Source organism: Macrotis lagotis, chromosome 1 (genome assembly GCF_037893015.1).
Source record: "Macrotis lagotis isolate mMagLag1 chromosome 1, bilby.v1.9.chrom.fasta, whole genome shotgun sequence".
Classification (NCBI taxonomy): domain Eukaryota; kingdom Metazoa; phylum Chordata; class Mammalia; order Peramelemorphia; family Peramelidae; genus Macrotis; species Macrotis lagotis.
In genome coordinates this window covers 130672555-130698851 of record NC_133658.1, presented here as the reverse complement: position 1 = coordinate 130698851, position 26297 = coordinate 130672555, and the positions used below count along the sequence as shown (strand labels likewise).

General features: G+C 36.6%; 1 protein-coding gene and 1 pseudogene across 7 annotated transcripts in view; one reads left to right on the top strand and one right to left on the bottom strand.

The window, feature by feature from the left end:
• The window catches only part of C1H2orf42 (chromosome 1 C2orf42 homolog), a 36726-nt gene extending 18237 nt beyond the window's left edge, over positions 1-18489 (bottom strand). For 4 of the 7 annotated variants that reach the window (XR_012472764.1, XM_074208249.1, XM_074208285.1 and 1 more), the window contains exons 1-6: positions 18402-18489; positions 12016-12057; positions 11084-11918; positions 7334-7441; positions 6049-6153; positions 2059-2163 (exon numbers count right to left, since the gene is read on the bottom strand). Coding sequence is in view for 6 of the 7 variants with exons in the window: in XM_074208249.1 (XP_074064350.1) it covers positions 2059-2163; positions 6049-6153; positions 7334-7441; positions 11084-11906 (1141 nt within the window). In the remaining variant the exon portion in view is untranslated. The other 3 variants (XM_074208260.1, XM_074208269.1, XM_074208277.1) reach the window with 3 other exon arrangements.
• LOC141493968 (ras-related C3 botulinum toxin substrate 1 pseudogene) lies at positions 4276-5993 on the top strand (annotated as a pseudogene).
• Positions 18490-26297: the final 7808 nt, after the last annotated feature.

Here is a 26297-nt window from a genome sequence, read left to right as displayed (position 1 = left end):
CTTGTTGCCACCCTCAAGAAGGCAAGATGGACCTCATTAAGCCTTATCATTCCTACATTCATAACCTCCAGTGAACGCTTACCCTTCTCTCCATTCACACAGCCTCCACCCTGCAGTGACACATCACCTCACAACTGGATTATTAAAATAGCCTTCTAATTGTTCCACATGCCTATTGTCTTTACTCCATCTTCCTCTCAGCTACCCAAGTAATATCCTCAAAATGCAGTGCTGATCCTGTCACCCTATTACTCAATAAATTGTAGTGATTCCCTGTTACTTCCAGTATCATTGTCATATGACCCCTTCTTACTTTTCCAGTTTTGTTAAACCTTAAATCCCTTGGGGGGTGGGGGCAGCTAGGTGGCAAAGTGGATAGAGCAATGGCCCTGGAGTTAGGAGGACCTGAGTTCAAATTTGACCTCAGACACTTAATAATTGCCTAGCTATGCGACCTTGGGCAGGTCACTTAACCCCATTGCCTTGCAAAAACCAAAACAAACAAAGCAAAAAAAATACCCTTAACCCCTATTCTGTACTACAATCCAACTATGGGCCTTCTTGATCTTACTTGAAAATGAACTCTGGTCTTTTTATGGGCTCTCCTCCATGACTGCAATGCACTCCCTCTTCAACTATCTGTTGAGTTCCTAGTCTTCCTTTCAAAGTCAGCTCAAATCCCAACTTCTACAAGGGGTATTTCCTGGTCCCTCCCAATTCTAGGACCTCTCCTCCTTAATTAGTTTTATTTACAACATCATATCCTATGTGTATGTAGTTACTTGCATGCTGATTTACTCATTAGAATGTGTTTCTTGATGCCAGGTACGTCACGTTTTTGCCTTTCAGTATATCCCTTTCACTTAGGACAGTATCTGGCCCATAGAAAGCACTTCATAAATGCTTGTTGACAGTTATGTGTTCTATAACTTTTTAGTTTATATTTCAAGACTAGACACCTGAACCTTCCCACCTATACCTGTTTTTATGGAGCTCACACTTCATTTCAGACACATAGATTTACTTCCATGGCAGGTGACCATTGGTTCACCTCTGACTTGGAACATCTACCTATGTAATCTTATCTTCCTGAAATGCCCTTTTCTTCTCCTCTCCAGCCAAAACCTCAATCTCTCCATTTCATATTCAATGCCTCCACTAAACCTTTCTTGACTGGTCAGACCTTAATGCTATATTTAGCTCTCTATGTTCTCTATATATTTATTCTCTATGTTCCAAAGAACATACATAGAAAATCTAGAGCATCCCAAAAGTGATTAGGATAATGAAAGATCTAGAAGCCATATCTTAAGTGAAATAACTCAAAGAACTATACACATCTAGCCTATAGAAGAACAGTCTCAGGGGGAAGGACATCTGTCTTCAACTCACTAAGGAACTGTCACAGAAATCTTTTTTTGCTCTAGAGGAAAGAACTGAGGCAGACTGGTAGGAACTAATAGATTTCTGCTCAATAAAAATTTAAAAAAGAAAATTAACTAAGACTAACAATGAATGTAATGGGCTGTCTTCAGAATAGTTGAGTTGTCCATAATGTGAAAGTACTGAAAGAGGAGCTGGATCATCAGTCCAGAATATGATTAAAGGGGTTTCCTGCACAGCCTGTATCTATGTCTTTCCAACTCTAAGCTTCCATTATTAATCCCACACTTGAATGTAGTCTTTTCATTTATTTGAGTATATAACTATACATCATCACATGAGAAAGCACTATATAAATGTGAGCAATTATATTGTTTCAAGTATAGGTCCTCTCTCCATTGAATTTTTATTCATGAGTCTTGAAATATCTCTTCAACTTTTCTCATATCCCCAATACAGAGCTAATAGAACTAGAGCAGTATGGATACTCACTGAGTCATTCCTTAGACTTTTTATTAGCACTACAATTTTACTGCAATTCTTTTTCAACTATAACCTTCTATTAATCCTTCCAGCTCAAGGTATCTGAATTTTCAACCTATTACTTTAATACATACAAAGTTATCAATAATGTTCTTCTTCCAGAAAGAGCTCTGTTGAAAAATAAATACTTACCATCAAACTGATAGTGCATAGTTTGGTGGATGCGTTCTGTGACACTGGCCAGCCAATCTTGAAAGGATAAAGTCACCTGTGATTCATCTAGCAACTGATTACAGGCTGAAAAGACAAGTATCTCTTCAGTAACAACTATTTTTACTCAATATAAACAGTCAAAAAGGGGAAAAAGTTGGCTATTTTGGAACAATCAGAAAAGCAATTCAAAAAAGTGGAAGACCAAAAAGAATTTTTCAATAAGCTTTTAGAAAATTTTAGAATGCAAATCAACATATTGTCAGGTTTTTTCAAATTTTCAAAACCTAGCAATAAATTTAAGTATAACATAGCAAATGGCTGTTAAGTACAGTTCCCCACGAACTTGCTCCTCAAATCAGTCAAATTCCTTTTAAATTTCTATCACCAAAGAAAACAAAATAGCTAGTTGTTAATTGTCCTTCATTCTCAAAGAGGACCAAAATGACAGAATGCTCTAAAGCGAATGTTCTAAAGCAAGTGTCATCCCTTTTGGTCATTAAAATATACAATAAATTTTATTACTTGATTAATAACAATAACATAAGTTTCAACTAGTACTACTTTTCTCTAAGTATATCAGCACATTTCAATCACAATACCAGACATGCAAAAAGCAGTAAGTTAGAGACAACAAGATTTGGTCAAAGTTGAAACATAGGTTCAGGGAATGAATCCTATAGATTCAGAGTTGCCCTGCCAAAGCTCTGCCTTTTCCCAACAGGAGACAAATACAAGCAGGTGGAAAACACTCAGAATCATTTGTTCTAACTGAATAATGCCCTCTATCTGCCTACTTCTTTCTTTAGAATTCTTCTAATACTGTAGGAAAAGACACAGGTTGGGTCCATACGAACATTTGGGAGGGATTCTCTAAATCTGAGCATCTGCTATTTCTTTTGAGTGTCTCCTATTTCTTTTGAGCTACTGAAAATTCTGTTTTGCTCAAAGAGCACACACAGCACCTTTCTCTGATGAGAAGATGCCATGCTGGGCAGTCCTGTGTCAGTGGCTTCCATGTCTTAGGAACAATTCCTAAGTTCTTAGGAGAGATCTTGTATCACTTTTTCTGACTACCATGTAAGTGCTTGTTTTGTGTGAGTTCTTCACAAAATAGTTTGCATATGTTTGGTATTCAAACAATGTGGCCAGTCCTTTGGAGTTGAGTTCTCTGCAGCAGAGAGCTGCTCCTTAAGAGCCAAAATTTACCTTCACATATAATAAACTGACCTCTACACTATGGAGTAATATATCACACTTACACATCCAGGTGTATCTAGAACAGGGCTGTCCAACCTTTTAAAAATTTTTATTGAAAAATAGACTATGTTTTGATTTGCCATTAGTGAGAGCTCTGTGGTAGCTCGGCTTTATTTACTACAGCATTTAGTAAACCCATAAGGGGGTTGCATAAAAATCACACTCTGGCCCACATGCAACTTGAATTTTGGACAGCATTGGTTTAGAATATAGTGAATAAATAGCTGGTATAGGGGTCTCAAAGACTTCAGTTCGAATCTTGATTCAGACATAAAGGCTATAGGATGTTAGGCAAATCATTTAAGACTTAAGTTACAGAACAGCTGCCTAGATGCCTACAAAGGAGTTATCTTTCACTAGGAACTCCTAACAATAAAATAATAGGTCTGAGACAAAAAAAATCTAATCCATCATTTAACTCAGGTAAATATACTTTATCACTTACTACATTCAATAAATATACAGTGCTAGATGTTGGGGATACAAAGAAGAAACAAAACATAGTTCCTACCCCTAGCAGTCTATAGGGGCAGCATGGTGTAATAGAAAACAATGGAACTGAAGTCAAGATTCCTAGGATGGTGTCCTGGCTCTGATTTTTACTAGCTGTGTGACCATAAACTTTATTTCTAAGTCTCAATTTGCTCATCTATAAAATGGAGAGGGTATTATTTTTACCATCTGTCTCACAAGGTTAATGTTTATATTTCATACACCTTAGCATTAAAGTACTATATAAATGTGAATATAAATAATTATTATTATTCCTGGGAAAAGACAAATGTATAAATATAATGCAAATTATAATCTGATAAATGCATCTAAACAGAATGGTCTGAGGAAATTCAATAAGGAACAGATTGTCTAGTTTTTCCCTCCAGTTTTGGATGATGTCTGCTGCCTGGGATCAGCTTCTAATAGGCTAAGGGGTAAAGGGTTATGCCATTGTCTGGGCATCCCCACCTTGTCAATAGCCCATCCTTACCTCACCACCTCCACGATAGCCCACCAGTCATCCTGATAAAAGCCATTACATGTGTGGTGGTTGGAGACAGAGCTGAAGGTAAAACTTGCCTACTGATCAGTTATATGATCAATGTCTTTTCAGGAGAATACATCCCTACTATCTTTGACAACTATTCTGATGTAGTAGTAGTAGATGGAAAACCTGTGAATTTGGATTTATGAGATATAACAGGCCAGGTAGACTATGATCAACTACATTCCTTATCCTATTTGCAAACAGATATTTTCCTAATTTGTTTTTCCTTTGTGAGTCCTACATCATTTGACAATGTTCATACAAAGTGGTATCCTGAAGTGTGACATTATTGTTCTAACATTCCCATAATTCTAGCAGGCACTGAACTTGACCTAAGAGATGATAAAAGACACACAATTGAGAAATTAAGGGAGAAGAAACTTACTTCAATTACCTACTCACAGGGCTGAGTATGGCAAAGGAGACTGGTGCTGTAAAGTATCTGGAATGTTCAGCAATCACATAGCAAGGCCTCAAGACAGTTTCTGATAAAGATTTTAGGGCACCCCTCCCCCCATCAAGAAGAGGAAAAGAAAATGTCTACTGTTATGTTACAGTCCTACCCTATTCCCTTTGAACCTTAGTAAACTCTGCTTAAACAAACAGTGGAGCATTCACTCAAGGCCAAGTTTTTGTTATAAATTGATTTCTTTCCATAACATTTTCCATAAAAGAAAAAGATTGTCTGTGGCTGGAAGAAGATAAGTTTCATGAAATACTGATAACCCCAACAGAGGAGGTGGCTGCAACTATGAGGTCATAGTCTAAAGAGGTTCTGAAAAGCACCTTAAGGACTTAGAAGATGGCAGCAAAGTAAGAAAATAGGGGAGTCTTCTAGCTGAAGAATTTAAAACTCACTATCACAGTGTCTTTTTTTTGTTTTGGGTTTTTTTATTAAAGCATTAAAGAATGTTCAAAAAATGTTTTAATTTAAAAAAAACAGAGGAAATCATTGGTAATCTTGAATAGAGCAGTTTCAGGCAAGCAGTGGCATTGGAAGTCAAAGAGCAAGGGTTAAGAATTAGGTTGGGGTGAGGCAGAGGTGGTGATGAAGAAATGGAGAAAAAAAATGTGTCCTTTCTAGGGGTGTGACTGGAAAAAGGGAAAAGAGAGAAGAGATAAAAGATGATGACTTGGGGAGGAAAAAAGTCAAGTGATGGTTTTTTAAGGATGCAAAGACCTTGGTATGTATGTATTATTTATCTTTTTATCATTTACCTCACAGATTTATTGTGAAGATCAAATGCAATGATGAATATAAAATAAAAAGCACTATACAAGATATTACTAGGGGAAGGACCTTCAATATCAATTATGCATGTCACTAAGAAACTAAACAAGGAAATTTCTTTTTTCCAATCACAATTCTACAAAATCTACCCAACCTACCAAACACAACATTTTTATTATATGTTCATTTAAAACATAAAATTTAACAGCCTAATACTATTTATTCTATATTCCAAATGTAATACAAAGATCATCCAGTCATTGTGCGATCCTTCTTTCTCTATTTCTCTATTCTTCTTTGTCTCCTAGTGTCAAAATTGTAGCAACTTCTCCTATTTTTAGTGTCCAAATGGCTGAACAATACGCAACAGGCAGTACACTTTGAGTTCCCCGGGATAAACTTTCACCAGTTTAAGCTATCCCTGTAAAGAGATACTTACTCTGTCTTTTTATTGAAGAGGTTACTGCAGTTTTTTTCAAGTTGCTTTTTCTTAGATTACAGCTTACTGCATCTTGAGTCAAAAGTGGACCATTGGTCTGTGTACCTAAAATACAAATGACTAAATACTTTAGTCTGCAGAAGATTTTAATCACTTCAGGAACTAAAATATACAATGATTCCTACATAATACTTGAGGACACTGTGTACATTCTATTAAAAAAATTATATATTTTCATGTAGCTTTGAACTTCCTTAACTAATACTAGAACTGAGTATTTAATAGAAGAATTATATCCCATAGCATAAAAATTTCCAAGTCAATAAATATTTCTTAAATGCTAACTACCTCGATAAAGAACTGATGGACTCAAGAGTATAGCCTGAAGCATATTTTTTTCTTTTTCTTAGTTTTTCACTTCATTTTTTGGTTGATATTGGAACATGACTAATAGGAAATTTGTTTTGTATGACTTCATGTTTGTAATGGGTTTGTATTTCTTGCCTTTTCAATGGGAGGGAAATGCATAGGAGAGAGAGAATCTGAAACTGAAAAAATACAATTGAGTGGAGAAAAAACAATTTTAAATCAAATAAAAATTAATATAATAAATAATAATATAATATATAATATAATAATAAATAATAAAAAATAAAAATAAAATAAAATAATTTTTAAGTTATCGATGTTTCCCAATGTATGCTTCCTTCCAGAGATCCATTCTTATAACAAATAAAAGAGAAGAGGCAAAATATCCAACAAAGCTAACGCATCAAAAATATATGCACTCATATAACCCTATCCCTCTGCAAAGTAGCTTAGGAGAATTCAACTTGAGATAATAAAGCCTTATTCCTAAATTCAAATGGAAAAGGAGACCCCAGACAATAATGAAGCCTCAGACTCTACCTCTCTGAACAAATTTGGTAAGAAGGAGGTGAAGCTGGATAATATATTCACTATTTGATAAGATGCAAAAAAAGGGTAAAACGCCCTTTTCAAGGACAATGCCAAGCTTTTTAGTACTGATTTAGTTAACATTATAGTAAAGTTGTTCTAGATTTATTTAAAGTCAAAACATTTTTCAGAGATTTCTAAAAGATAAAAAGTTCAACAACATGAAAATACCAAAGTCAAGTGTTGGAGAGGTTGCATTATTTTGACCACTAGATGTGAATCCACATCAGAATTTACCCTAAAAAAGAATATTTCCCTAGAAAAAATCAAGAAGGTCTACAGCAATATATGAAATAGATTAAAACAAGAGTCCAAAGCAGCTTCTCACCAGATGATTCATCCCTTTTCCTCTTCTTTGGCTTAGAGGTGGTGGATTCACAAATCTGTGTAGATTCTGGATGGCAACCTAACTGGGGCACAATAATCCCTTTAAGACCTAGAAAACAGATCTCTAAATTAACAATCATATTTTAAGACCCAGTGCATGCCACAAAGAAAACTAAACTTAAAAAATCCAAACCCCAAAAATATTTATTAAATCGATTTCCACTCAGACATCCTTTAAGTATTGAACTCCTTAAAACATAGAAATATTTTTTCCACCATGAATGAAAGGCCAAGGAAGGAAAACAAAAGTGAGCGTAGAAGTTTAAAGACAGAGTTAGGTTATGACTGTCAATTGGAAATAAGTTTTGTGTTTTTTAATCACTGAAATTCAGTAAGATTGAGGAATAAAGTAAGGATGTCCATAATCACAACTACTTAAAAGTAGAAGGATATAAGGATATATTAAGTAATATAAAAGTTATACTGTACTTTTGCTTTTGGTATAAGGATATATTAAGTGATATAAAAGTTATATTGTACTTTTACTTTGAAATAAAAATATTCCTTTTTTTTTGCTTTATAGATGAAAAGTGTATTGCATGACACAGTATGGTCCTTTCAAGGTATTCTGAAATTCCAGTCTTTCTAGCGTAAACATTGTGATAGAAATACTAGTTATATTCCATAAGACAATGAAGAAGAAATCAAGGGCATGAGAACGGCAAAGAAACAAAATGGTCATTTTCTGCAGAAAATATGATTTTAAATTCTTGGAAAATCTTAAGAGTCAACTCAAAAAGCTAACTGAATCAATAAAGTAAAATTTTAACATATAAAGCAAATCACACAAATCGGTAGCATTCCTGTTACCATTTTAAAAAACTCAAAAAAAAGGGGCGGATAGGTGGCGCAGTGGATAGAGCACCAGCCCTGAAATGAGGAGTACCTGAGTTCAAACCCGACCTCAGACACTTAATAATTACCTACCTGTGTGGCCTTGGGCAAGCCATTGCCTTGCAAAAAATAAAAAAATAAACTCAAAAAAATCCCAACAACAAATAATAAAAAGACAAAGTTCACTCCAGAATGTATAAAATTATTGGAATCTATCTCCCAAGACACATTCAGGAACTACATAAATCCAACTATAAAACTCTCTCTACATAACAGAAATAGACCTAAATAGAAAAGTAGTAATTGTTCATAGATGGGTAAATATAATAAAAATTACAGTTTTATTTAAATTAACTCAATTGTATAGTGCTAGAAAACACATTCATTTGGAAGGAGCAAGAGATTGAGTATCTCAATAAAAGTAATGGAAAAAAGTGAGGAAAAAAGAGGCCTTCTCAGTACAAATTTCAAACTATTTTATAAAGCAATAATCATCTAAATGGTTTCTTATTGGCTAAAAGAGAGGTCACTCTGCCTGAATTCAAATCAGGTGTCAGACAAGAATTACCTAGCTGTGTGGCCTTGGGCAAGTCACTTAACCCTATTGTCTTGCAAAAAAAAAATATGGGACAGCTCAGTGGCACAGTGGATAGAGCACAAACCCTGGAATCAGGGGTACCTGAGTTCAAATCCAGCCTCAGACACTTAATAATTACCTAGCTTTGTGGCCTTGGGCAAGCCACTTAACCCTATTGCCTTGCAAAAAACCTAAAAAAAAAAGTCATTCTGAAAAAAGTTAGAGATATACTATATAGCATAGAATCAAGCAAATTTAGTAGTTTGATAAACACCAAGACCCCCAACTATTGAGATAAAGACTCACTATTTGGTAAAAATTGCTGAGAAAATTAGAAAGTAGTATGAAAGAAATTACATTTTAACATTTCACAATGTATACAAAGATCAACTCCAAATGGAAAGTGACTTAGACATAAAAGGTAAAATTATCAGCAAATTAGAGAAGCAAAGAAAAAACTGTCCTCCTGATCTATGGATGGGGAAAATACAAAACCAAATAAGGGACAGGAGGATCACGAGGATAAAATGAACAATTTTAATTTTATAAAGTTAGAATGTTTTGCACAAATAGAATCAGTACAGTTAAATTTAAAAGGAAAACACACAGGTAAAAGGAAAAAATTCTTACAGCCAGCTTTTCTGATAAAAGCTCTCATAGCCAAGATTTGCCAAGAATTGATTCCAATTTTAAGACTATACCATTCTCCAATAGATAGTCAATGGATATGAATAGGCAATTTTGAAAATGATAAATTCAAGCGATTATCAATTATGTAGAAAATGTTCCAAATCACTAATCATAAAAGAAACTGCAAATTAGTACAACTCAGGGGCTTCATTTCATACTCATCAGTGATTGATAAGATAACAAAGATAACGAAGAGGAAAATGACAAATGCTGGAGAGGCTGCAAGGAAACATGCACACTAATGCACAGCTGGTAGAGCTGTGATTTGGTCTGGTGGAAAGCAATTTGGAATTATGCCCCCAAAGTCATTCAACTGTTCTTACCCTTCCACCCACTACTAGGCATATAGCCCAAAGTAATTTTTAAAAAAAAAGAATCCAGAGAAAGGAAAAGGACCAAAAGAAGCCACTGGAAAATAAGGGGGAACCCATCTATTGGGTAATGGCTAAACAAACTATGGTATATGAATGTAACTGAAAATTGTGACATGAAATATGATAATAAACAGTTTCAAAGGAAATTAGGAAGAACTTTCTCTATGAATTGATATTAAATGAACAGAACTAGAGAACAAAGTAGCACAATTCCAGAGGAACAAAAATGAAGCATACTATCCCCACCCTCCTGGCAAAGAGGCAGTGGACTTAAAATGTAGAATCAATTTTTAGACAAGGTCAATGTAGAAACTTTTGTTTTACTATATATATTTGCTATGAAGGTTTTTATTTTTTATTGTTTATTTTGGGGAAAGAGAAAAAAGCAATTATCATTAAAATCAAAATGAAGGTAAAATCAGAAACTACAATTGATATTCAGAATTTTTAAGGATAACACAGAGAATTAAGACATAGCTTTCTGCACCTTCAAAAATCTGAGAAAATCAGAAAAGAAATTGGAAGGTTCCTCAGACTTTTTATAGACTACCATGGGAACAAATGAGAGATTAAAGTCTAATCTGCCTCCTTCATCAAGGGTCATCTTACCATATGAATCAGGGGTTCGAGGGTCTCTAAAGAGCCACCCATAGATAGTGACAAACTGAATGACACAAATTTCAACTGTGCTATATTCAGTTAAGAGAGAGACATGTTGCTATGTTTTTAATAAATACTTCTGGTTGATTTATCTTATAAAAATGGGCATAATGTATCTTATTAAAAAACTCAGTTAGCTTTCACTGTTGGGGCAGCTAGGTGGCACAGTGGATAGGGCACCACCCCTAGAGTCAGGAGGACCCAAGTTCAAATCCGGCCTTAGACACTTAATTGCCTAGCTGTGTGACCTTAAGCACATCACTCAACCCCACTGCCTTAAATAAATAAATAAACTTTCACTGTCAAAAATAAAATATCAAAAGCTACATTTGAGAAGCCTCTAGATATCAATCTACACTAGTATTTGTGATGAAAATAAGGGAAACCCTCTCCCTCTCTAATCTTAAAGCAACTAGTTGTTTCTTAAGATTGCAAGATCTTCTTAAAACGCTACCAGGTGCTATTGCTCACTCTTTTTAAGATTCTGGCACTTATTTCACTCAACCATTCCTTCTCATTTTAGAAATGAAAGAGTGCATGTGCCAACCCCACCTACCATTGGAATCAAAACTGAGAAAGTCAGAGAATTCCTGAGCCAGTGTTTCATCACTGGCAAAGGCACAGATGCATGCAAAGAAGTGAATGCATCTCTGAGCCAGTTCATCCTTAGAGGTGTTTGACTTGTTTGATTTCAGAGTCTGGCAGGAGCAGAAGAACCGGCGCTCTGTCATGCTCTTGGTACTGATTTTCTGAACAAAGGAAGCATGCAAATACCCTAAGCTGTGCTTCTGGCTGGCCTTGCATTTCACCACCAAAATGTTTTTAGTAATCCTCTGTACCAGTGGGCCAGTAGGTTCTGTGGCCAACTGCCAGATGGTCTGTTTGGTTTCTGGGGAAGCCTGCATTGAGTTCAAGACTGAGCTTTTCAAGGTCAAGGGTGTGGCCTCTGCCTGGCAATTTATGGCCAGCTTGATATGCTGACACTGATTTTCAACAACACCTTGAGTGGCTGCTTTTAAACATGAAGGAACATAGCATCGTCCTGAGCTCAGCTGGCTAATGATGGTACCGTCCACTGTCTGAATCGTCGTCTCTGAAACACCCAGCTCCACAAAACATCGGTAATCTGGACCCCTGTCTCTCTGCCTTACTGAGTAGATATGCAGATCAGATCCTGTGATTAGTTTGACAGCTTCAATGCTGGGTTGTTTTCGTGCTCCATAGCGAAAGATGGTTCCACATGTTTTGTTCTTACAACTCAGTCCTCGGGTTCCATTATATGTGCCACACCGGGGACACTTCCTGATGCCTCTCAAGGTAGCTTTTCCCAAATCAGATAAAAATGCTGGAACTTTAGTCCTCAGAGAGGTTGATTCCATTTTTCACAGGCCCTAGAAAACATATTAAGTCTATTAACAGAGGTGCGCACAATTCATAGCAAATAATTTATATGTAGTATTATAGAAAGCACTTATAAAAGTCACTCACCGCCTTCCAACTGAAATCCCAAACACAAATATCAATTTGAACCTACAAGCAAAATAAAAGGGTAAGAAAACTATTTTATGATTTCATTAAGGCATCTAACAATCTTTAATATTATCAAATCGTTAAATGCTTTCTTCAGGATGAATTTCTGCTCTATTAAAAAGACCAAAATATACAGAATATCCAACCTAATTCTTCAAAATGCTATTCTTGAGAAAGTAATGAAAATATAAAAACATTTCTTTCCCTTCCAGAGTTTTCTAAGACCCCCAAATAATCTCAGGGTAGCAAAGTAACTGTTGCATTTAGATGATGGCAAGATCTAAGTACTTCGTGGTTTCACAAAACCTAGAAAGTATTTACCTCACCAGCTTGTGATCAATGAAGAAGTGCCAAAAACAACTTGTCCAAGTCATTGGCACTAACCAAACCAGAGTCTGAAGTTTTAAACTTCTGGTGTAACAATGAGGACATTCTGCTTCCTCTTTCCTGACCAGCCAATGGCAGGGCACCTGGCTGATGGTTCCAAAGATTAGACAAGATTCTCATTTCATTCCACAGGGAACTAACTTTAGCCTAAATTTAACTAAGAAGAAAAATGTCTAAGAAAGAGAAAAGAAGGAATCTAAATTATTACAGGTACTAGGAGGATAACAGGTTCTAAGAAAAATAATTGCCATCTGATTAGCAAGGAGGTTACTAGAAGAGAGGCAGCTGATAATACTTGTATATTAGTTGGATATTCATCCTTGCTAAAAATGATTATAATAATAATAGCTATAGTAATAATGACTGCTTTATAGCCTTCAAAGAAATTATAAGTATTATTTCATTGAAGCATCAGAATACTGTGAGGTAGGAAAGTTGACAATGAACAGAGAAATAGACAAAAACAATTTAAGTGACTTGCAACATCAGGTCTAGTAAGCATGCAAGTCCCTTGATTACTAATGTATGCTATTTCAGATCATATTGCTTCTCATAAGACCAAACAGTCTAAATCTTTGTTTCTGAATGCTGAAGTGCTAGCATTGCTCCTGAGACAGCCTGATTAATTTGATTATTTCCTATATTCAGAGAAGCGAATAAAGGAACAAGAAGCCATTTTGTGATGAAATTATCTTGCCTTGAAGAAATCACAAGAAGTAAACATATCACTCTAAAAATGTAGGTAGCTTATTTGACAACATCTGTTATAGAGAAATAAGAAGTAGTAGAGGAAATATATGAAGAACACAAAGTCCTCTAAACTAAGTCAACATTTAGCTTGACAATGGCAAACTAAGATGGGTAGAGTGGAGAATGTATGATCATGATGAAAAAAAGGGGTTTGTCAAGAAATGAAAAAAGTCAAAGGTTTTTGTAAACTACTCCAAAGTCTCATGGCTATAAATCATACAATAAATCACCTCATCAAGGAGGATCCACTCAGGCTCCCATTGAAAGAACTTTCTCCAAAAGCCATGTTTTCAAATAATGAATTGGTAGGATACAACTACTTTGAAAGAGCTAGCCTATCTTTTTCTGTTATTAAAAGTCACCATCACCATCAAATTTTTAAAAGATAGGCTGGTCATATGGCATGAAAGGTAACAACCTAGTATTGCAATGAAATCTACAAAACATGAAAAGGATAAGGAAAAGACCTCAAGTGACATTTAAAGTAGCTGCTCCATAAAGGATTAATAGAAAAATATGAATAAAAATGGCATAGTCAATTAACAAAAAACATTTGTAAGTAAAGGTGAAGTTATATGAGTAAAGGGAAAATTCATATAGACAAAAGGAAGGCTCAATGAAATCTAATAATCATGCTCATCCTGTTGAATTTTGTTTTCTGCAACTCATCAACTTCACTTGGTATAGAAGAAAGAATACTTTTGAGTCAGAAGTCCTAAATTCTCATCCCCTTTCCTCAGGCAAGTCACTAACAATCTGAGGTTCAACTTTCTAATCTGTAAAATGAGGTTATTATTTTTGAGTAGCTAGCTCAAAGTTGCCAGAGGCCTGAGAGAATTCAATAATGGTATCAGTTTACAAAACATGTTTCTCACAGCAACCATGTAAGATTAGTAGTATAAGTATTCTTATAATCTCCATTTTATAAAAGAAAAGGAAAGGAGAAAAAGAAGAAACTCAGGGAGCATGATTTGCCATGAGCTAGTCCTAAGACCCAGTACTGAAACAGGTCTTTTAGTTTTTCCTAGAATAAAGCATTATTATTTAGCATATAAGATAGCAATAACTCACATTTTCACACTTTTGTGTTTTACAGAGCACTTTGTACACACTTTTATTAGATTCTCACAATTCTTTAATATAGGCAGCTCAAGTATTAACTTTGTTTTACAAATAAGGGAAAGCTTGCTTCAGAGAGGTTCTGATTTACCTAAATCAAAGAAGCACTAAAACACTCAGGTCAAAAACTCAGTTCCTGGATGTATATATGTATGTATGTATGTATGTGTGTATGTGTTTGTATGTGTGCATATACACATTCATGTGTATATATACATATATGTATATACATATAAAGTCAATGGTTTCTTCTCAATTTCCATTCTTCTTAAACTCTCTGAAATATTTCATACTGCTGATCACACAAATTCCTCTTAGTTTTTCTCTTCTACAGTAGAAAGCATATGAGATTTGGAGTCAAAAGAGTTGCAGTCTATGTCCAGTAAATAGTGGCATGAACTTAAACATGAACCAATAACCTCTACAGACTTGTTTCTCCACATGTAAAATGAAGGGATTGAGACAAGTGACTGGAGAAATCCCTTCCAGCTCTGAATTTAAGATCTTTTCCTCTTCTCTGGCTTTAGTAACTCTGTTTTCTCACTTCTCTTCCTAGCTGTCTGGCCTTTGAAGTCTCCTTTGTTCGATTATAATCCATGTCCTATCTTTCTATATTTTTTTCTTAGTCATCTCTATAGTTTCCATAAGCTCAAATATCTATATAGATGATTCCCAGATCCCATAAATCCAGCATCTAATTCCTGAGCTCCAGATCCACAATCACAGGGTATTTCAAACTCAATATGCCCAAAAGAGACTAATTAGCTTTACTCCCAATAAACCTTCCTTCTTCCTGAAGCATACTATACTCAGCCCAGATAAGTTACCTTGGGGTCATCTTACTCTCTCCTAATATTCCTGCCTTTTGCTGAGTATTATTGATTCTACCACAAAATTTCTCATAATCATCCATTCCTTTTTACTCACATAGCTCAGGCCCTCATAACCTTTGGCCTGGACTACAGCTTAACTCCTATTGGTTTTCTCCCCTCTTCACATGGCAATCAAACTGATATTCCTAAAAAAAATCATGACATATTCCTTTGATACTCAAACTTCTGAAGCTCCCGCTTACCTCTTAAGAAAAAAATAAAAACTCCTCCCTTTGGCATTTAAAACCTGATGTAAAAACAAAAGATATTAAAAACCTACATAAATAGAGGGTGCTTCTGTGTATCTATGTATGTGCATGTGTATGTGCGTGCATGTGCTTAGGGGCTTCCAAAATTACTCTTATTATTTGAAAATAAGTTTTAAAGACAAAAATTCATCAGTAAAAATACTCTATATTCTGACCAATATTTTTAGCCACAATGGCATTCCAAAAAGTTACTAAATTTTTTTAAGTTTTCTTAATTCATATTAGATATTAATTGGCTTTTATTCTACTCTGTGGAAGCTTACACCTCTAAAAATTACAAGCTGTCCTTGCACAATCTTCCAGGCAAAAGGAAAAAACAGTATCACATTATATGAAATCATCAAGTGATCACGATTGTTACAACAGTAACTTTGAAAACAGTAACTATCTAAAAATGCTAAGAAAGCATTTCCTAAAAGTATATGAGCTATAATTTTTTTATGGATAACACTGAATTATAGTGTCCAGAACATAGCACTTAATAAATGCTTATTGACTGACAAAAATAAATTATATAGTATTACAGTCTTCTAAAAGACACTTGCACTCAGTAGGAACAATGTCTGAAGTAAATTTAGGCACAGTGCCTAGCACATAGAAAGCACTTAATAAATGCTTGTGGATTGACTGAATTTTACTCTATGTGTATTTCCATGTTAAAACCAACAAATAATTGTGAGTGAGGGGAAATGAAAAGGAATGAAGGCATATTTTCACTAAAAAAAAAAAATTTTAATTTGAAAAAAGGGGAGAAGCATGCTACCTCAGATGCATAGGGCATTGTAATAAAAAAATGTTTATATTTGTTCTCCAATTAAGTTGTCTTTTAATGCCTTATTGTGGTATAGGAGGGTTCTAGTTTCTTGAAGAAATGTCAAACTTTTTACCTATGCCATGAACTCTAGAGAAAAGAGTTAAATACAAGGTCTAGCTGGTTAAGTTTTCAGGAGATTCATTTCCAAAAATCAGGTGATAATTTTGGGGGGATATCGGAACTTTTAAAACTATTAAGAGCAATTTATAAGTCAACTCCCAATCCTGCAATTCAAAGTCAGATACAATTTTTCATTTTTTTTTCTTTTTTTTAGGCAATGGAGGTTTAAGTGACTTGCCCAAACTCACATAGCTAGTATCTATCAAGTAACTTGCAGATTTGAAGTCAGGTCCTCCAGACTACAGGATCAGTGCTCTATCCATTACACCACCTAAATGCCTGTAGACACAATTTATCTCCAAACTACCTTTTATGCTTTTTCTCATACTATTTCTCATAAATAAATGTTATTTCTCTTAATTTTACTACATTTCCAATTAAACTGAATCATTAAATCCATAGCCTTTGTTCTTCCCTGTGCCTCCACTCACAGCATCTCCTTTACCTTAAATAATGTAGGATGGAGCCATACTATACTACACTACACAAATCTCTACACACACATCCATCCTACATATACTAAACAACACATAACTCTACCTGCTCATTTTCCCCTATTCAAATGTTCCCTCCCCATGAAGCATTCACACACACAAACACAGCAAAATTTTCCTTCTTTTTGTCATATGACTTCACCTTTTTACATATTTCAGTCTTCTTTGTTAAAAAAAAAAGTATTGGGGGGTGGCTATGTGGCGTAGTGGATAAAGCACCGGCCCTGGAGTCAGGAGTACCTGGGTTCAAATCCGGTCTCAGACACTTAATAATTACCTAGCTGTGTGGCCTTGGGCAAGCCACTTAACCCCGTTTGCCTTGCAAAAGCCTTAAAAAAAAAGTACTGGACCTACATCCTATCACTGAATATTTAAAAATATCAAAATACTATATACTTGCATAGTATAGTTTGTATAAAACTTTAAAGCTTTAAAAATACTTTCACATTATTTTGTCATTACAATAATTCTGGAAGGTAGGAGGAGAAAATATTGCCATTCCATCTCAGTAATAAGACCATCTTAAATTTCTGAAATGTTTTAATGACCTCTTCCCTCAGGAATTTGAGATTTTCTTCATGTGCTGTTTTTCCAGGGAGGTCATAACAGCACTCTGACAACTACTGTAGTAGGCAGACCTTGAGAGCCGCTGTGGCCAAGTCACTGGGCCTCCGAATTCCCGACGAGCCTAAATGTAATAGCTCCTCCCTGGGCTGCACTACTCAAGGTCCCTTTCCATCTCAGTAGAATCTTCGGCTCCGTTGCTATAGTCTTAGAGAATCTGAAATCATACCTAAACCAAGATCAAATACTGGAGGAGTTTGGTGGGAAATGGTTTTCATTGCACTATTTACCCTCTTGTTTCCATCTCAAAAAAAAAACAAAAAAACACCATGGATGATGCCTTTATGAAGGGGAGGAAGAAATATTCGCCTGTTATATTTGGAGACGTAAGACATAGCAAGGAGGAAGTTCTCTTTAACAAAACACTATACACAGAGTCCAGCTATGAGACATCTGTAAAACCCTCTGCTCTCAGTTTTGTGGAGGACCACTCCTCTGTAAAAATCCCAGTTTCCTCCAAGTCGGCTTGGGGCGCTGCCTGCGTGCGGAGTGCGTGCCAGGACCCGGCTGCCCTTCTCCGCTCGGCGCCCGACCCCTTGGGCGCTGCTTGCGCCCAAGGACGCCGCTCGGTCGGGCTCGGGGCTGAGCCCCGGTCTGCACGGCCCGAGGTGGTGCGCCAGGAAGTCGGCTCTCCCGAACCCCACCGGGGCTGCAGAGGCGGCTCCTGCGCGGGGCCGGGCCAGGGGCGGCCGCCGCCGCGGGGCCTCCCCGGGCCGGCCGGGGCCCCCGGCATCCCCCGCGCCTCTACCTCACTTCCGCTCGCTGTCAGGTCGGCGGAGCCCAGGCTGCGCCCCGGCTTCCCCTCCCCCCGCCCTCGATCCTGGGCTCGGCGTCGCGGCAGGTGCCGGCCCCGGGCCGCCCGCGCCCCCTGGCCCGCCCCGCCGCCCGGACGTACCTTCTCCGCCGGCCTCGGCGGCACGGTTTCGCCCTAGAGCTCCGGGCCGGCGGCCTCCCGGACCCAGCCCGAGCTCAGAACCTCCGCCATGGCTTCTTACAAGTAGCGCTCCACCGACGGCTGTAACGGCGGCCCCGATTGGCGGAGGAGTCGCCACGTGGCGGCCGATGCTCCTCCCACCCCAAAGGCTGGCTGGGAGCGGTAGTCCCGGCGGCCCTGATTCAATTCAAGCCCTAACGGTAACGGCTCTGGAAGCGCTCTCCCGAGAGCAAGAAGGGGAGGGCCCGCACTGGGGGTGCTGTGCTCGCAGCACGAGGCCAGGTACAAGACGCCTTGCCCCGAGCGTCCTCCGGGCTCTGTGCACCGGCCAAAGCGGCCGCTTGGAGCCCAGGGACACTGCCCTGGTCCACGTGGACTTCGTCCAACGAAACAAGGCAGCTCCTGCCCTGGAAGGGGCTCTGTGCCCCAGGCTCCCGGCTCGAGCCCAAGCCTTCCCTAATGGCAGGAACGGAGCTCAGTGTTACTGGACTTGCAGAAGCAATCCGAGTTCTTGGACCAATTATCAGCTGGAGCTGAGGAGCAGCAGGCGTCCATTATCTTAAGCAATCTGGTTCCGGTCCAAGTACTTGTGCTGAGTTGGGAGGGAACGAAATAGCATGTATGATTTTATACCCAAAGAGCAATAAAAATGTGCATGGCCTTTGATTCAGCAACAGCACCACCGGCTCTGTATTCTGAAGAGATGGCGAAAAGGGGTGAAAACCCCACATGTACAGAAAATATTCATAGCAACTATGTAGCAGCAAAGAATTGGAAATTGAGGGAATGCCCATCAATTGGAGAATCGCCAAACATATTGTGGTATATGTATGGGCTAGAACAGTATTGTTCTGTAAGAAATCATGAGGGATGAGATTTCACTGAAGCCTGGAAAGACTTGCATGAAGTGATGCGGAGTAAGGAACACAACCAGATTAGACATCTTACCATGGCGGGATGATCCACCTTAACGCACTTGCCTTACTCCATCAGTGCAATCAGAAATTGTTGGGGATCTGTGTTAGACAATCCTGTATCCAGAGAAAGAACTGTGGGGTGGAATTTAAACGAAAACCAAAGATCACCTTCAATTTTTTTTTTAGGTTTTTCCAAGGTAAATAGGGTTAAGTAGCTTGTCCTAGGCCACACAGCTAGCTAAGTGTCTGAGGCTGCATTTGAACTCAAGTACTGACTCCAAGTCCGGTGCTCTATCCACTGTACCACCTACCCCATCATCTTCAATTTTTACAAGATGTTGTATGTATTACATAATTTTACTATCTCTTAAGTTTTTTCTTCCTTATGATGTTTCTTCTCTCAACACTTTCAATTTGAATCTATGCAGTGGATGAACTTGGAGGCTCTGAAGTCTAACCAAATTCTAACCATTCCATAGAGCCTGCTTCAGCCAACATTCATGGCCCTAGGTACAAACTTCATTTTGAGCATGAGTTGATGGGAGAAATGGATCTTCACATATTTGGGCTAGACAGTCTAGTCTTTTGGGGGGTAACCCCATTAATTTTTTCCTGGCTTTAGTTGATATTCATGCTAGTTTCTTGAGAGCCATAAGAAAGATCTGGGGAACAAGTGGACTCCTGAGTGGATGAGCAGCCCTAAAAAGGTTAAGCAAGTCCTTACACCAGGCGTTAATTCTCCCTCAACATCCCAGTATACCACCATACAATAGTTTCATAGTGAAAGGGTAGGATTCGGCCAACGGAAATCTTGCTTCACTCTTAGAACACAAATCAAATGCTTTCCTTTTAGTGGGGGAGAGGGTGGTGCTTGGGGTTCCTAGGAAGTAGGATTCACCAGAGCAGTTTAATCTTGATCACTTAAAAACTTAAGTGCACATCTTTACTCAATGTATAATGAGAGGTTTAGGCTCATTACCTTTTCTTGGCATGAGCCAAATTCTGGGTTTACAAGGCAAAGATGTTTGTTGAGACTACCCACCAGGACTGATGAATCCAACCAACCCTTAAATCCAACTACATGCTTCTGGGACTACAATTATTTTGAGTTTGGCTAGACTACAGGAAAATAAGAGTATTTAGATAACAGATGGTCCTCTACCTTCATCTGAATTGATATTTATTCCATTAGTTTTATCTTACACAAGTGCCTTGCATATAGCAAACATTTAATATTCCATGTACTCTTACACTGTATTTTCAGTCTAAGGGACTCAAACAAATGCAATTATCCAGTTTGTTGAATTGTCTTTGCCTGTCCCTCTATATATGACATATTCCTACTCATCCCTTACATTACCAATTCAAATGCCACTTCCATCTAATAAAAACATATTTTGTCAAACAATAATTATCTTTCAGTGCCTTAAGACACAGAATTGCTTTGATTTTTGTCTTACATTATTTTGTGTTACCTGGATTGTATTTGGAAAAATATACTGATTCAAAGTTTCAGGCTGTTCCTTTATGCCAAATCTTTCCCACATATTGCCCCACTGATGCTATTTGACATGAAAACCTACAATTTCTAAACAAAACTCTAGGTAATCCCACAAAGTAGCATACATAAGTAGGCTATACTTCCATCGTAACAATGACTTTTATAAGCATAACTTATGATCACCAAGAAAGATGACTAAAAAGTTAGTAGGCCAGTTATGCAGCAAGCATTTGGATGCTGCCCAAATACCACTCTGCTGATCAATTAATATAAAAAAGGATTCCGATCTTTTGAGGTAGCTGCTCTATGAAGGATCATTGGGACGGCATGGACAAGAATCACACTGGGGTTGAATTATGATCCTCAGTAGCAGAGGGAATACCTATCATCAATTAATTCCTTTTTAAGTTTAGTTAATAAAATTCATTATTTTATATTGTAGCACACTTCTTTATTGGATGGCTCTTAATTGTCAAGTTTCGTTAAATGAATTTAAGTTTACCTGCCTAGGGCAGCTAGGTAAGCTCAGTGATCCATCATGGAAAGATGAGGACCTGAGTTCAAATCCAGACTCAGACACTTAATAAGTACCTAGCTATGTGACCTTTTGCCAAGTCACTTAAACTCAAGTCTTGCAAAAACAAACAAAAAAATGATCTGACTAATGTTGGGGGAGGAAAGGCAATAGGGTTAAGTGACTTACCTAAGGTCATACAGCTAGGCAATTATTAAGTGTCTGAGGCTTCATTTGAACTCGGATCCTCCTGAATCCAGAGCTGGTGCTACCTAGCTGCACCTCTTCTACCTAATTTTACCTGCAGAAACTACAAAGAATTTTATCTGTCTTTCATACCCGTACACTATTATTATTACTCCCTCTAACCATCTAAATCTTGGATGACAAGACACTTCAATGTCCTCAACTGGATGTACTACAGTTTACTAATGTCTCATAAAAGTAATAATCTCTAACCTAATCTCATTCTCCCTTTGAACTACTTAACATGGATATCCCATCTATATCTCAAACTCAAAATATGATCAAAACGGAAATAATCATCTTTCAACTCAACCCCTTCCCTCTCACACATATCTAAAATCCAACACCACTGCACTGTGTCTCCCAACTCTAATTTTGTGCTGGTATTCCCCTGGAATGCTCTTCCTCATGATATTCTCCAATTTCACCTTCAAGAGAATTGTGTCCAGGTCTCTATCCATTCTAGCACCTTGCTTCTGAGATTTTCATTTAAGCTGTATTAAGCTAGTATATTAAAGGGTTGCTTGTGCACGCTGCCTTTTTCACAAAAATGTCTATGGTAAGTAATAGTTCTATGTCCTAGACATCATGCCATTATAATAATTGTAGTGCTTAAATCTTGACTAACTCCATCTATCAACAGGTATCCATCCAAGAGGAACACACTAAATTTCCTCATTCTCATCCTGTTTCATGTTAATAATTCCTGCCTAAATTATATCAAATAATCCAATAAATTTGAATTCAAGAAGGTTATCATCTTTGAGATTTCCACAAATAAAATATTTATCAAGTTAATGACAATCCTGACAAATATAAGAAAATTAATAAAATCACAAAAATAAAGCATTAACTCTTTAACTTGTTGGGAAATAAGCTTTAACTTATTGAGTCCTTCCATCTTACAGGTTTTGTGCTATTATGTTCAGAAAGATTTTTAACACATGCTTGAACTCTGCTTTTCTTAGGTTTCTTAGTATAGTTGCCATTCTTTGCAATAATATTCCATTACATTTATATACACTTTGTAAAAAAAATTGTTTTCTGATATTAGAAACAAAACTATAATTTTAAAATAAAAGTAGATATTCCTACTCTACAACCCTTTTAATAACATCTTCAAACTAGTCCTAACAATTGGATGAAACAGTCCTGGATGTTTCATAAGTTCTTCAACCTGATACTTAGTAGCTATGTGAGATCATTTACCACAATGCCTTACCAAAACAAAAATTACTCTCTAAAAAGAATGCTACTTTAATAATCCTAATAAAGGAGTTGATATTACCCCAAAACTATGCCAAAATCAAATTTTATAATTTTTAAACATGTTTTGCCAATATGATGAATGTAAGGTGATGTGGTATCTCCTCCTTTACAGTCCTATATCTCACTTTGGAATGGAGGTGACTACAGAATTTTGAAGGCCATGCCAAAGCAGCACAACTTAAAAGATAATTTGTAACCAGTGCCTCCCACGTAGTAGGTGTCATATAAATGTTAATGCTATTGTTACTATTAGCAGGTTTTAAGGACAAAGTCAAAGAGTGTGAGTTTGTCAATAGGCAATATTATCTGAGGACCAGTCCAAGATAGGAGACATTGTTACTAGGGGGTCAAAATGAGGGTCGTGAATTACTTGGATCAAGTCAATTTATTTAGCTACAGAGCACATAGTATATAGAGGAGTTGAAATCTGCATCTGTGGTATACAGTGCCAGAAATGTACACTAACTACAGTTGTTTTTCCTTAAATATCAGAAAATGATTTTTTTTAAATGAGGGTGTGGAGGGGAAGAGATGGTGGCTCAGTGTAAGTTAAGAAACAAAATGAAGCAGAGCAAAGAGAATAAAATATGAATCTTTTCCATGAAAAAATCTATTAAAGAATTCCACATATTTATTACTCAATTACTAAAGTTCAAACTGTTTTCAAACGATTAACATTTTTTTAAATTGTTCATATCCTAGTATCCATATAATTAAACTTCCTTCAGTTCCATATATATATATATATATATAGATATATATAGATATATATATGAATAACTGGAACTCAATTAACACCACTGATATACTAGTGTGTAACCCTGAGAAAAGAGGTGCCAAACATATCATACCCATACCACTCCTGAGTCTACCAGAAACAGATTCAAATGAAATCAGGTAATATTTAACAAGATAAAAATATAATAAAACAGACAACACTACATTTAAAAACTTAAGTCATCTTCTTTCACAGCATGACCAATGTGGAAATGTGTAACACATAATTGTGCATGTATCACCTATATCTGATTATATCTGAGGTGGAGGGAGAGGAAGGGCAGTAAAAAAAAAACCTAAACAAAAATAAAAACCTTAACAAAAATAAATATTGAAAATCATCTAACAAATAATTGTAAAAATGAAGCAAAATAAATAACCGAGTCAATAATGCAGCGTGAAGGGATCTTCATGGCTTAATGCTCATTCCCTTCTGAGTTTCACAATAGTGCTCTAGACAATTCCATGAGATCCTAAGTTGTAGAGAACCTACATTGATAAGCATATGTTTCCTCATCTGGGGAAGTTTCCTATTATCATTGAAATCACAGTCTCTATATCCCTATACATAGTACAAAACTTGCCTTTTTAAAACTCTTTGTTCTGCAAAATTACGCCAAATCCATCTCTGTAATCAATTTTTCCATGACATTTTTCTTTCTATAATTGATATTAATATCATAAACATCCTTGGAGATGTTGGACTTGCTCACTGATTCTGGAAATACCAATCTAAGGATTTCACTAACTTTTTCTCACTAAAAATTTCCCTACCAGCAAGTATAGTAGATAAAAGAAAACAAGTCTTTCTCCAGTCATCAGTCTTTTGTGTCATTAAGTTACCTTATCAAGCTTCACTTTACACTGTTACACATGCTCTATACCTATATTTAAAATGAAAGCTTCAATCCTTATTTTCATACTAGGAGGTCACTTTATTCATGTATTATCCATTATTGGGAAATAAACATGACAATCAAATTTTTAAAAACTTACCAGAAATGAATGTTTGTAGAATTGTGCTTCAAAAGTAGTTTCCTTGGAAAGTCATACACTTACCTGATTCAACTGGTACAACTATTTGTATGATGGGCAAAGCATAAAATTTCCATGCATGAGAATTCTCTGGCAATGTCTAATTCTTAAAATTACACATTAGCTGCCAAACTAAATCAGTTGAGAGGATTTCACACAATGCTGAAAACAGATCCAGGGGGTTGAAAAAGCTGCCAGTACTCAAGACAGTTTTGACCAACTTCATAGTTAAATTACTTGATTATCACAACACCTTTCCAGGAATTTTTTTCTCTTTTCCTATATCAAATAAGCCAGAATGGGGAAAGAGGACCCCCCCCCAATCAGAAATTAGAGGGCAAAAATCCACTTGTTTGCTGCTAGTCATTTCTAAGCAATGATAATTATAACTGATCAATTCTCCAAATTGCCTAGGACCCTAAACAAAATCCACTAAGCCACTGCTGCCTTTAAGAGAAGTTAGACTAAGGGGCTTAGTATCTCAACTGTGCAATTACCCCAATTTAAAGCAAATTAATAGTAATGGTATGGAATCAGTCTAACTTTTTTAAATGAACTTTTTCACTTATTTTTGTTTTACCTTATTACAATAATTTTAACTTTCAACTTAAGATATTTCCTACTATTGTCTTCATTTATTCAACTTAGTAAAACCTAATCTTTGAAGCTACCATTTAAGATACTCTACCCAAACAAAAATCATTTTTGAAGGAAACTCCACTAACTGATTATCAATGACAAGCTAAAATAGGTGGCAAACTTGGCTATAACTCGAACATATACAATATCTCCACAAGAAAAAGAAAATAGGCCAATGAAACTGTAAAATGAGGCACAAATTCACAACTTTTATTAAGGTCCTTAATGGCTTAAAAACATACTTGATTGTTCTGAATCAAATTCCTGAAATTCTAAAAACAAGAGCCAAAAGACATTTAGTTAAATGCAAAACAAATGAACTATAGGGGAAGCTGATTTTTAAACACTCCCATTTTTCCTACCTCACTCCATGTAACATTTCTATACATCTTGTTACCCAACTAGATTATAAACTCCTTGAGAACAAGCCCCATGTCTCCTACTTCTTTGGTATCCCCTACAATAAGCATTTAATCCTTATTTATTTGACTTAATCTTCTTTCACTGAAGTTCCTATGCAAAATCAGTCTTTTCAAATAAAGTAGAAAACATATAAAGAAGGAAAAAACCCAAGATGTGGGCAAAAGTAGAATACCAATATGTGAATCAGAGCCCTTTACAATGGAGAAGCTACCAACAACAGGGGAGACAAGAATAAATCTGAGTTTCAGAGATGTCATTTACTCAGACTCTTTTAACACTCAATGCAACATTGATTTCTGAAAGCTTTTTGTCCCATCAAGTGTATGAATGTATTAAACAGTACTGTTGAAAATACACATGCACACATCCATGCTCACACGCACCCAACAACATCCCAGATATCCATAAAAATATAAAGGGACTTTAATAGCCAAATAGCCTGGGGGTGGAATACTGTATTAATAAAAACCAAGTGTTAGTCACCTTGGATCCTATACAGTTGTAAATTGTTTTTACGTTGATAGCAAAAGATATTG